Source organism: Halichoerus grypus, chromosome 6 (genome assembly GCF_964656455.1).
Source record: "Halichoerus grypus chromosome 6, mHalGry1.hap1.1, whole genome shotgun sequence".
Taxonomy (NCBI): Eukaryota; Metazoa; Chordata; class Mammalia; order Carnivora; family Phocidae; genus Halichoerus; species Halichoerus grypus.
In genome coordinates this window covers 85,316,506-85,329,745 of record NC_135717.1, presented here as the reverse complement: position 1 = coordinate 85,329,745, position 13,240 = coordinate 85,316,506, and the positions used below count along the sequence as shown (strand labels likewise).

Genomic DNA, 13,240 nt, shown 5'->3' with positions numbered 1-13,240 from the left:
TTTTTTCTTTTTGTTTCAGGTATAGAATTTAGTGATTCATCACTTTCATACACCAACCAGTGTTCATCACAAGTGCCCTCCTTAATCCCCATCACCTACTTAGACCATCCCCCCATTCTTCTGTCCTCTAACAACCCTCAGTTTGTTCTCTACAGTTTAAAAAAAAAAAAATGAAACTTTCAACTCCATGGTCTTTCCATCATGGAAGCCAAGGTTCCTAGGAAATTGCCATATCTGCTGTAGAAACTCCCTAGGGTTGTGTTTTTCTGGGTCCTGAGATAAAACAAAGAGATTGTGAATATTGAGAAAGGGAGGCAGGGAGGTAGAAAGGGAAGGAGGAGGAAGGGAGAGAAGGAGAGAGAGAGAGAAGAGAGTCAGAGTAGAAAAATTTCCAAATGACCAGGGAAAGATGATTCATTGGAAGGGAATTTTTAAAACTTTGTTCCTTAGCAGAAGATATCATATACTACTTGCATCTTCTGTCCTAGAGACAACCTTAGGAAGGATGATCTGTTTACATGGATATAATTATTATTAAATAATATTCTAATTCCTTAAGTCCATGCCCTCATTCCACAGTAAGGATTTAAGATTATTCTTTTTGATCCTTTGAGCAGAAGATCAGCATTTCTCTTGCCCCTGTATTATACAAGGAAAAGCAGGTTTCTTAAGGGATAATTTGGTTGATTTCCATGGTTGTTCTTTTACCCTCTTATTATTTATAATATTTGGCCAGGGAAATATCAATTACAAGAAAGAACAACATTTAAAAAAAAGTTTATGCCTGGGGTGTCGGGGTGGCTCAGTTGGTTAAGTGACTGATTCTTGGTATCAGCTCAGGTCATGATCTCAGGGTCTTGAGATCCAGCCCCGCATCCAGCTGTGCTCAGCACAGAGTCAGCTCGAGATTCTCTCTCTCCTTCTCCCTCTGCCCCATCTGCTCTTGCTTGCTCTGTCTCTCTCTCTCAAATAAATAAATAAAATACTTAAAAAATAGTTTATACCTTTCAGATGTGTACTAATATAAATAGGTTTGAGCAGGGGTAGATAGGCATATAACAGATATTTATATATAGTTGGCACATTCATTCAACGTTAATTGAGCTTCTTCCATCTGATGTTCTAGGTGCTAGAATCGATGTTCTTCTAGTGACTAAATAGACTATAATAACCTTCTTCAAAAGGAGCTTACTTTCTACAGCTATAAACCAGAAGAAATGGGTAAGATATATAATATATTTGATAGTAATAAGATTTATGGAGAAAAATAAAGCCATCATGGTGGTGGGCTCACATATGCACTTGTACTTCTGAAATCTAGAACCATCCACCTACTCAAGTTTCTTGGGCTGCACAGAACTTTCAAGAGACTTAGGGTTTGGAGAGAATGTTTAGCTTAAGCTGTATTCTGCCCTCTGATCTTGTTCCTTTATGTTCTGCTGATTTGAGATACTCTTTAGGTCAATGCCTTGAGAAGTCAACAATTTCCAGGAAAATTTAGACCAAACTACATAGGTAAGCTAATTGAAGGAAATAGGGGAGAAAGCAAATCTCTCTAATATCTGTTCATGATTCAGAATCTCACACAAGTCTGAATAGAGACTAGTATGGCTAGAAGATAAATTTAGCTGAGTCCACCTTCTGCTGTCAGAAATACTGCTGAAAGGTCAATAGATTTTAAAAAAATCAACGAAGTTTAACTTTAGATAATCCTCTGTGCTGCTGTAAAAATTACATAGTTTAAGTCATATTAAGTTTTCACAATTTCATTCTTCATTCATTTACTCATTCAAATATGTATTCAGCCCTTATGTGCAAGGCACTACTTTCAGTCCTGGAAATATACTGGTGAGCAAGACAGACAATATCACTGTTTTCATGGAATGTACCTTCAATGGGAGGGAGGATATAAACGAAAACAAACACATGAAAGCCATGAAAATATTAATAATCTTATTTTTAAAAAATATATGTAAAGGCGTTATGTATTAGAAATGAACTCATGGAGCTCTTCCAAGGATGCACCTTTAAGTGGAAAGCTGAGTAGCAGGGAGTAGCCTACCAACACGTGCTCTGAGTATTAATTAATGCAGGGCAGAGGAGAGCTCACTCAAAGGTACCAGGACTGGGATAAGCTTCTTTGTTTCAAGGATAAACAGAGGCCAGTGAGTAGAACACTTGAGTGAGGGGAGAGTAGTTCGGAAAAGGATGAAAGAAGTAGGTTGGGTCCAGAAGAAAAAGACTTGTAATTTTAAGTGCAAAAAAGTTATTGGAAGTTTTTAAGTTGGGAAATAACATAACTTCAAATTTCAAATTGTGTTAAAAAGAGAAATCTGAATCTTCACGAAGAGTGATTTGGATTTTATTCCAACTGTAATGTAATCCATTGAAAGTTTTTAACGGAGATAATTATTAAGAGAAAATAAGATTCACTTTTTATATATCAATCTCAAGGTCTGCTCCATGATTTTTCCTACCAGACTGTAAATTCCAAAGGATAGTAATCACATTTTCCATTTTTATCTTTCCCACTCACCATTCCCCATTTGGAAATAATGTGTAACAGAAACTTCTATACCTAGACTACATTACATAAAGGACTGTGCTAAAGAGGAAAAGAATTTATATGTCTTTAATATTTTTGTATTAGAACATGACTTCAAGGGATGCCTGGATGGCTCAGTCCGTTAAGCGTTGGCCTTTGGGTCAGGTCATGATCTCCAGGTCCTGGGATCAACTCCCATATCAGGCTCCCCACTCAGCGGGGAGTCTGATTCTCCCTCTCCCTCTGCCCCTCCCCCTGCTTGTGTGCTCTGTCAAATAAATAAATAAAATTTAGAAAAAAAAATTTTTAAAAAGAACATGACTTCATTTCCCAATGAAATGAAACACAGGTCTTGGAGACACCAGTCCTTTGAGGGTGTTGCTCTCCCTTTGTTTCATTTTAATCACAATGCTAGATGCTATGTGTACCTGAGGGGATGGGAGTGGGAGGGTCTTCCTTGTCTGATATCACAGGTCATTTAGATTAACAGTCTCACTAGGTGATGATGGGTTCACTGTTGACTCGGTAGCCTCTGCAATTAGCAGAAGGCAAACTCGTGGGGGCGTGGCATTTATTATTTAACTGTTCAAAATTGAGATAGCTTAGATCCATCCTCAAGAAATTGATGACCATGTCTCTTTATAATCCATTTTTGCAGAGATAGAAATCAAATGAATGAACAAAATCCTTATAAAAGAGGGACTTTCAACAAAGCAATCCCAAAAAGGAAACAGTCAAATGATCATTTCTCATTACTGATATACAATTTTCTTTTCAGAAGAAGCACATACGGAACTCGTGGGGAGGCGTTTTGCAAAAGTAACAACAAATTAATTTCATCTCTTCTCTGATGATATGAAAAACGGTTCCCCGTTCAGTCATTTCTATGTCTTTCATAACTCGAATTTTCACACAAAGAAGGTTATGCAAACAACCTTTTAAAGATAAGGGCAATGCGTAACTTGATTCCGTAGTGGAACTGCTGGTGGCATTGGGGCTATGGAAATGGGCGGGGTGTGTGAGGGAATCCCGCTGTGGAAGGGAGGCCTGGCACTGAGCCTTTTGACAGTGTTCTGAGGACAGAGGGAGTGTTATCTAGCCCCTGCTTACTGTTGTTCTTTCCCAGAACCAGCTCTTCTGACCTGCTGGTGGAATGGATCCAAGAGAAAGAAAAAGCGAAATCCTGCCTTTTCCTCTTTGTTTCCTGCAGAGTGCCGGCCTCCCTCTTCAGTTTGGCGTCCAGTGGCCCTGACCCTGCTGACTTTGTGTTTGGTGCTGCTGATTGGCCTGTTAGCCCTGGGGCTTGTGTGTAAGTCTGCGCTCTGACTTGGGGGAGGATCCTGGTTCTAAGGTTTGTCTAGGATGAGAAATACTTGTTATGTTTTCTTTTTTTTTTTTTACTTTAATTCTGGGGCCCATGGATAATTCAATATACCTTATTCTAAAGCACTCATTGAAATATGACGAGCAGTGAAAGAAGCATTAAAATACAGCAATCACTTGCTAGCTAGACTTTTACATTCTGTTTGAGATAAGCAGGTTTTATCTGTTTGTTTACATGTCAATATTTAAAATCAGCAGTTTTTTGGGGGGGGTGGGGCAGGGAAAAGGCTCTGTGGAGGGGGAGGGGCAGAGAGAGTGGGGGAGAGAGAATCTTAAGCAGACTCCACACGGAGCACAGAGCTGCACTAGGGTCTTCACCTGAAGACCCTAGGATCATGACCTGAGCCGAAATCAAGAGTCAGATGACTGAGCCCCTAAAATCAGCAGTTTTTAATGAATGCATGATTTATCTCTCTTTCATTCTGCAAAAGAGTACAGGCTGTGGTTTTTGCTCTTAGTATGCATAGCTCAGCAGCTAATACAGAGAGAAGAGATTTCATTTATATCTACTCCCTCAATATAAGGAGAGCAGAATAGGTCCTTAATTTCTACAGTATTTTTCAAAAAAGTCCAGGAAATTATAGAATCATTTCGCAAAATCTTGTGAAAACCAAACAAGGAAAAATGCATGCATGTGAAAAAGTCTTTAAATTTCAAACAAGTAAAGAAAAGTTCAAAAAGTAAAAAAAAAAAGGAAGTGGGTGAATTTGCTTCATGAGATTGAGACCCTACAGTAATGTTTCCTGAGCAGTTGAAGAAGGTGGCTCAAGGTGAAGAGGTTACCCTGAAGAGCAGGTCAAACATTTGGTTTTTCTAAGAAATGTTAGAACTGTCCTTTGTTATTGTAACTTTTTAAAATTAAAAAAAATGTTTCTTAGTGTTTCTACCATGGCCCCCCAATTTTTACTTCATTTTGATATAATTTGTTTCACAACCACCATTCTTTTTAGGGATATAAATCAACTTTCATGATTCGTGAAGGATTTCTCTACTTAGATTTAGAAATCTGGAGCTTAAACCTAAGTGTTGAAATTTTCTAGCCAAGGGATACTATGGAAATTGCTTGTTCTCACTGAGCCCAATTGTTCTCACTGAGCCCAATTTGGAAGCTATAAAACTATGGAAATGATAATATGACTATTTTAATGAATGAATTAGATAACAATATATGGTACACTGTCAATGCTCAATATAATAATCAATAGATAAATGGATTTGTGGTTTTATTAAGCAGTGGTTTAAGAGTAGACACAAAATATTTATTGAGCAGTAAATATGGTTAAGGAATTTAGTCCTGAAGTTAGAAACTGTTACTAAGATTCTACATTTTCAGATTAAAAAAACAGACTTAGAGACATTAATTTGCCCAAGACAGTGCAATTTATTATGTGCTTCAGTTCAAATTTGAACCCAGGCAAAATGAAATCTCAGAGCATGAGATCTTAAACAATACGATGTTTTGTCTTCCCCCATATGTAAAAAGTAGAAATAGAAATGAAGAAATCAGCTGTCCAGTCTGACTTGGTAACTTGGGTTAGTTTTTCAGTTCTATCAGCTTTCCAATACTCAGCAAGACAGCATTTCTCACAAGGAAGAAAGACTGGGGAATCTCTCCCGACAGCTGCAGTCTCTCCAAACCAAGAACAGGAAGCTTGCAGAAATCCTACAGCGCGTGGCTGAAAAACTGTGTCGAGAGCTCTATAACAAAAGTGGAGGTGAGTCCCGATCACTAAGCTGCCTCTGCCCTCAGGGTAGCTGTTATTATAGAACTGACTTTCCCATCCGTATGCCTGGGAGTCACAAGTTATTTAGTTAGTTGTCAGGCAAACTTCATGAAGAATTTGGGCACCCAGGTCAATCCCCAGTTATTGGGATCATTTAGTTCAGATAGGTCTGTGTTGTAATACATAAACAGATTCTTCAAATTCAGACATTTTAAACAAAAAAAAAACAATTAACTTCAAATAACCAAAATAACACTGCAAATAAATAAAACACAGGGTTATTTCTCAATTTACCTAGGTACACAAAGACCTAACAGTAGTATACGTTTCATAATGCGTTCATAATTTTTTTTCCCCTTAAGAAGTTAATGAGCCATGAAAGTTCTCACATTTTAAGAGTCATATGGGATCAGGTTAAAAATACTGATGAACGGAATCAAATTACAGGTATTTAAATCCACTGTGCCTTGTCTGGGTACCATAAACCGGCATTTCAATAATGATGACAATGCCAGTGGAAGATGAATCATGCTTTGATAACCACCTCTGGACAAGACTAGACACATTACCTCATTCCTGTGCCTTTTCCTCCTGTCTTTTTTTGGGTTTCATAGTGTCTAACTCTATTCATGTTAGCCTTCTCTTCTGTTCTGCTTATCTTGCATGCATAGGAAGCAACATACATTCGAAATTGTCACTTTTTTTTTTTTTTTAAAGATTTTATTTATTTGACAGAGAGAGATAGCGAGAGCAGGAACACAAGCAGGGGGAGTGGGAGAGGGAGAAGCAGGCTTCCCGCCGAGCAGGGAGCCCGATGTGGGACTCGATCCCGGGACCCCGGGATCATGACCTGAGCCGAAGGCAGACGCTTAACGACTGAGCCACCCAAGCGCCCGAAATTGTCACTTTTTATTACCAGAAGGCCAGATTGCGTGGTTACCCAGTAAAATAACACCCACAGGCACATTTCCACTTCTCTAAGTGATTCTTCCCCACATGATTAATGATCTCACTGGTCACAGTTTTCTTTCTTTTCTTTTTTTTCTTTTTTAACTTTAGTGAGGAATAATTGACACATGGAGTTGTATATATTTAAAGGGTACAATGTGATGATTTGATATACCTATACATTATACAATGATTATCAAGGCCAAGATAATTAATACATCTACCACTTCATATAGTTTTGTTTTTCTTCTTGTGTTTCCGACAACCCACTGTATATTGTTTTCTTTGTTGGGTGCCATGTCATCAAAAGATAATCCAGGTTTCTCTGAAACCAGTGGTCTCTGGAATTTACATCTAGCTGTATAAAGACAAAAAGAAAGCTGTATATACAAATAAACTATATTTTGTTTAAATATAAAATCTAACATGCAAATGTATTAATGATAACCCTATTCCCATGAAAATGTTCATATACCTTTGGTTTGATGTTAGTTCTCAGTGTTATCCTGCTGCTCTCCATTTCTTTCCCATTATCCATCCATCCATCTACTCTTCCACACAAGATAAGATTTACTGATGCATGCCATGCAAAGCATACACAGATTTCTCCCCTCATAGACCTCTTACTCGATTGGGGTGGTGTTAATAAATCAATTTAAAAAGGTAAAATAAGATGATCAACTTGTCCCAGTTTGCTCAAAACTCTTCCAGTTTTAGTATTAAAACTCCTACATTTTGGGAAAGCCTAGGTTTCAGACATGCAAAATGGTTGGTCAAACTAAACATAGTATGTAAGAAGGTAATCAATCCTATGGAAAATAAAGTAGATATGGTATGAGGCATCAGGGATTCAGGGATGGTAGGTTGCTAATTTATGTAGGGATACAATTAATTAATTAATACTTAATTCCTAATTAAGATGAGGGTATAGGAACAAAGATTTGAAGACTTAGGGGAATTAGCCATGTAGATACATGAAGAAAGCAGAAGCCAGGTAGAGAAAACAGGAAGTGTAGGAGCCCTGAAATGAATGGAGCTGCATGTTCAGGGAACAATTAGGAGTCTGTGTGTCTGGAGCAGAGTGAAGGAGGAGAGGACTGATAGGAGATGTGGTAGTGATTATATAGGGCGTTAGGTGATGTTATTAGGGATTTGGCTTCTATTTTGAGCAAAATAAGGATTCATTACAGGATCTTGAGCAGAGGAAATATAGATCTGACATGAGCATTTAAAGGCTCACTCTGCAAATATGTTGAAAATACACTGGAAGAAGGAAAAATAAAAAGAGAAATCACCTAAGAGATGGCTTTTGCAGTAATCCAGGAGAGAGATGATGTTGCCTCAAACTAGGATATTATTAGAGGAGATGAATGCATGATGGAATAAAAGGTGACATGAGAGAAATAAAGGAGTCAAGGATACTTCCAGAGTTTGGGGGCAAAGCAATTACAAGAGATGTGATCAAGTGAAACAGGAAGAATTCTGTGGTTACGAGTGGGGAAGGTTAGGGATGCTGTTTTGGGCATGTTGAAGTGGAGATCTGAGTAAGTAGTTTGGTATAAGGTCTGGGCCGGAAATATGAACTGACTCACAAAGGAATCTCTCAATTATTTATTTATTTAAAACTATTTTACCTTAAGGAAGATTTCAAATATACAAAAATGCAAACAATAATATAATATTCAAGTGCATATTGACCATTCAAATTTTAACATGTTAACATTTTGACACTGGATTGTTCTTAAAATAAAGACGTTTTTATGGAATGATTGAGTTCCCATCCCACCATCAGGGAGTTGATTACAAGTCAGAACTCTCAAAGGCCCAAGGCCATGTATCCTCATCGGTGTTAAAACCATGGCTCTCAGGGGCGCCTGGGTGGCTCAGTCGTCAAACGTCTGCCTTCGGCTCAGGTCATGATCCCAGGGTCCTGGGATCGAGCCCCGCATCGGGCTCCCTGCTCGGCAGGAAGCCTGCTTCTCCCTCTACCACTCCCCCTGCTTGTGTTCCCTCTCTTGCTGTGTCTCTCTCTGTCAAATAAATAAATAAAATCTTAAAAACAAACAAACAAACAAACATGGCTCTTAGGGACTAGTTCCTATACTTACAACCTCTACCTATTACTCCATCTCACCCTTGACTTCTGCACTTACTTCTCTGACTTTGGTGCCCATCTTAATATCTGACACATGGAGATTTACCATTCTAAATCATACCTTGCTTAGTATATTTGTCTTTTTTTTCTAAAATTTTATTTACTTGTGTTTAGAATAAGAGAAGAGTCCATATCTTATTGGTATATATCGCATTAAAAAAATCCTTTTATAATTATATAAGAGGATTTTGAGGAAAAAATTGTGGAAGCTTCAGTTCTTTCTTAAATACAAGGCATAATGAGTTTTTGAACATGTGAAAAGTTCTTTATGAAATTGAATATCCTCTGTGTGCTGAATTATATAGGGCAAGAAGCAAGGAAGTTCTAATCATTTATTGTTAGATTCCGAAGTCCATGAAAGCAGGTAGTGTCTGTTTTAATTTTTACTGTATACTCAGTCCCAATTACAATTTCTGGCATATAGTGAGTATTTGGTAAACATTTGTAGTTATCATTTCTGGGCAATTAAATATCTAAAAGAAAGTACTCTAAATAATAAGAGTACTTGAATCATCAAGTACTATGTAATTTCAGGGGCAGAAAGATGGCAGACCTGGATAGAAAATAGCATTAAAATTAGCTTCTTTCCAAGAACACAGATGCAGCCCTTGTCCAGAAGAATGGAAGTGGCATGGGGACAAATGCTACCGATTCTGTAGAGAGAGCAAGAATTGGCAGGGCTGTGACTATTTCTGCATCGCTGAGAACGCAACCATGCTGAAGATAAACACACAAGAAGTGCTGGTAAGATTCCTGTTTGAATTATTCTCGAAAAAGAGGTCCTTAAAAGAGCTATACAAGAAGAGTCTAAGGAGTCAACGTGCCCAGACTTTTGCACTTACTGCAATCAAGGTCTTACTCCTATTGTTTTTAGTGATTCCCTGAGTATGTAAAAACTGTTCTGCTCTCCAAAAAAACAAACAAACAAACAAACAAAAAACCATTAGAGGAAGCTCTTCAAAATCCCCACCAGTCAGGAATCAAATAAAAAATCCCTTAATTTCTTACCGCTTTTGGTTTGGGCAGGAAGGGCACAATATTGAGGCAAGGTTAGAAAGATGAAAATAGCATTTCCTGTTCTTCCGTTATAAAAGGACAAAGCTTTTAATTGAAAAATATTTAATTAATTCATTACTATAACCTGTAGATAAATATCTTGTCCTCCAGAAGTTTATAACCTAACATAGATTAGTCGAGGCAAATATGAAAGTAAAATTATAAATTGACATATATTAAGTATATGCAGTTAAGATAAACTTTTAAAATCGTGTAATTGTTCCCACCCTTTTTAAAAATATTTATTATTGCCTTTGGATTTAATCCCTTAAGCAGTGTGACCATTATTTATTTATCATTGTTTTAGCAGAAGTCTTGGCACAGAGTAGTTTATCAACAAAGGATTATTTAACTGAAATAAATGCCCAGCTCACTATGCAAACTCTTAACATCCTTCTAGTTACATCTTAATTCCTACCCACTTTTCTGAAATCTGTGATGAATGCAACTCTGAAGTGTCTCTCATCTACTAAAATAATATTTTTTATCCTTTCTCAATGGCTCAATTTCAGCAGAAAGGGAAGTAATTTATTTGACTGAGACAATGTGTCCTACCATAATTATGCCCACCTGATTTTTCTTGTACTCTTTGTTTCCTCCACCTCTAGCACATACTGAGGATTCAGGTATATTATAATTGAATTGTATTATATATAATAGTAGGAAATATTGTGATTATATAGTGATATAAGTTATATATAAGTTGTAAGTTATATAGTGATTTTGTCTCATGCACTTCAAAGAATTGTACATATTTAAGTCATTTTCATATGACTTATTTTTAGAACTTTTAATTTGAGGTGTCTACCATAAATTGGAAGTATTTTCAACTACACTTCCTTTGATATGCCTACTAGATGACTATTGCTTAGTGATAGTTTCATATCTATTTCCAATAATCTTTTATTGAATCAACATATGGCATTAATTATCTGAAGGGTTGAGGACATAAAACAAAGTATGTATCCTTAAGGAACTCATAGTATAGTGGAAAGGAAGGACATAAAAATTGATAATTATAATAAATTTAAATAATTTATGTTAAAGAGTAAGACTGGATAGAAGGAAGTAGGTAACTAAAAAAATTTAATATAGAGGGGCGCCTGGGTCCCTCAGTCAGTTAAGTGTCTCACTCTTGATTTCAGCTCAGGTCATATCAGGGTCGTGAGATCAAGCCCCAAGTTGGGCTCCACGCCCAGAATGGAGTCTGCTTGTCCCTCTCCCTCTGCTCCTCCCCCCACCTCAAATAAATAAATAAATAAATAAAATCTTAAAAAAATCAATATAGATATTAGAGAAGGCATGATATATGTGTGTATATATAAATACTATACAAAAATATAAATACACACACACACATATATGAAAAATTTCTCTTTCTCCCCTTCCTTGTCTGAGACATAAATCATCCTTCCAAATTTTCTCTTACCTCTTTTTGCATTAAAGTATATTCATTATTCTTGGGGCACCTGGGTGGCTCAGTTGGTTAAGCGACTGCCTTCGGCTCAGGTCATGATCCCAGAGTCCTGGGATCGAGTCTCATATCAGGCTCCCGGCTCAGCGGTGAGCCTGCTTCTCCCTCTGACCCTCTCCCCTCTCATGCTGTTTCTCTCTCTCTCTCTCAAATAAATAAATAAATAAAATCTTTAAAAAAAAAGTATATTCATTATTCTCTTCTCCTTCCTGTCAGTCCCTTTGCATGTATTTATAAAGATTACTTCCCCATTTTTACACTTTTCTTCCCGTATTCTTCCATTTCGCAATCACCCCACCTCTCTTTGTAAATCCGCCCCCCATATTTTTTTATCTAAATCTTAGTGTTTATTCTGTGACTTGAAAATAATGAGTCATTTATAAATCTTGGTTGATGTGATTCTTGGTTTTAGAATATCCGTATATATTCAAACTTATTAAGACAAGATAAATTCTTTAACTTGGACTGACTTCAGCACAGACACTTTTTCCCTCAAGTGTACTATCACCTATGTGGGGCAGGACTCGTGTGCTGTTCTCATATTAAAAGTGCTGGCTGGTCCTACGCATCTCTGTGTATACATAGTATAACATGTCTAAAGCTAAAGGTCTTCTTGTGTGCCTTTCACAGGAGTTTGCCATGCCTCAGAGCTACTCTGAGTTTTTCTACTCTTATTGGACAGGGCTCTCTCGCAATGGCAGTGGCAAAGCCTGGCTGTGGACTGACGGAGCCCCGTACTCCCCTGAACTGTAAGCCTTCAGAACATTTTGTGGGAAAAGCATTTAGTAGAGAGCTTGCGCTTGAGTAACTGAGTTCAACAACTTGATTCAATAAGCATTAATCAAACCTCCACTTTGTATTGGATACTGTGTTTGTAGGAGGATGTACACAGATGTATAAAAATAAAGCATAGTGCTTGCTTTTGAATGGCTTATAAACCAGTGAAGGAGACATACAAAATGGTAGTAAAATAGTAGGGACAGTTCTCTGTCTGGAAGCTTTCAGGGTTTTTATTTCAGGACTGATGTCCCTTGGAGCATTATTAAGTATTTGGGATTCGCTGGCGGGGGAAGGGGGAAGACAGAGACCGAGAGAGAGAGAGAAAGAGAGAGAGAGAAAAGAAGAAGGAAGAGGAGGAAGAGGAGGAGGAGGGGAAGAGATCTTTTATGGATGAATAAACTGAAACCCAGGTCGTGATGGTAACTTGCCTAAGACCACACAACTTCACAACTTTACCAATACCCAGAGATAATGCAAGACCTCAGATTTCTTGGCTTCCTGTGCAGTGTAATAGGGAGCACATCTTTAGAAGTACAGTTTCGGAGGGGCACCTGGGTGGCCCAGCTGGTTAAGCATCTGACTCTTGGTTTGGGCTCAGGTTATGATCTCAGGGTCCTGCGCTCAGTGCAGAGTCTCCTTGTCCCTCTCCCTCTACTCCTCCCCCCACTTAGGCTCCCTCTCTCTCTCTCTCAAATAAATGAAGAAATAAAATTTTTAAAAATACAGTCTCTGAGAATAGATTTACTGAGGTTATAAGGAGCAATATTATCAAAACTTGGTTTTACTTATGTGAGTATTTAGATAAGATTGTGCATGATATCTTTTGAAATAGGTAAATGTAATATCTATTCTAAAATATAATTACAATTTGAAGCCATGTTTGGACAGACACCTTTCTTCTCTATATATCATATGGGATTTATTCTCCCAGGAGATAAGACATACTTAATGTAATCATTTTTATTTTATAGTAAATTAAACTGAATCACAGAGAAAGTAGATGATTTTTCAGATGATGGTAAAATATGATAAATTTGGATTATAGCATACCTCTTAGTTTTACTTACAAACAGTTTTTGTTGTTTTAGATGAACTGATGCTTCTAGGAACAAGTATGGAAATTGAGGGGCTGAAAAGAAAGAGCTTGGTGACCCCATCTCTCCAGTAAATTCATT

At 37.4% G+C, this 13,240-nt stretch overlaps 1 protein-coding gene across 2 annotated transcripts in view; it reads left to right on the top strand.

Moving 5' to 3' along the window:
- CLEC1A (C-type lectin domain family 1 member A) overlaps positions 1 to 13,240 on the top strand; it is a 43,002-nt gene that overhangs the window by 25,325 nt on the left and 4,437 nt on the right. Inside the window, exons 1-6 of one of the 2 annotated variants that reach the window (XM_036066441.2) lie at positions 1,127 to 1,221; positions 3,756 to 3,854; positions 5,467 to 5,643; positions 9,348 to 9,499; positions 11,968 to 12,034; positions 13,154 to 13,229. In XM_036066441.2, coding sequence (XP_035922334.1) covers positions 1,218 to 1,221; positions 3,756 to 3,854; positions 5,467 to 5,643; positions 9,348 to 9,499; positions 11,968 to 12,034; positions 13,154 to 13,229 — 575 coding nt within the window. In that variant the 5' untranslated portion in view covers positions 1,127 to 1,217. Of the gene's footprint in view, positions 1 to 1,126; positions 1,222 to 3,755; positions 3,855 to 5,466; positions 5,644 to 9,347; positions 9,500 to 11,915; positions 12,035 to 13,153; positions 13,230 to 13,240 lie in introns of those variants that run through there. The other variant, XM_036066438.2, reaches the window with a different exon arrangement.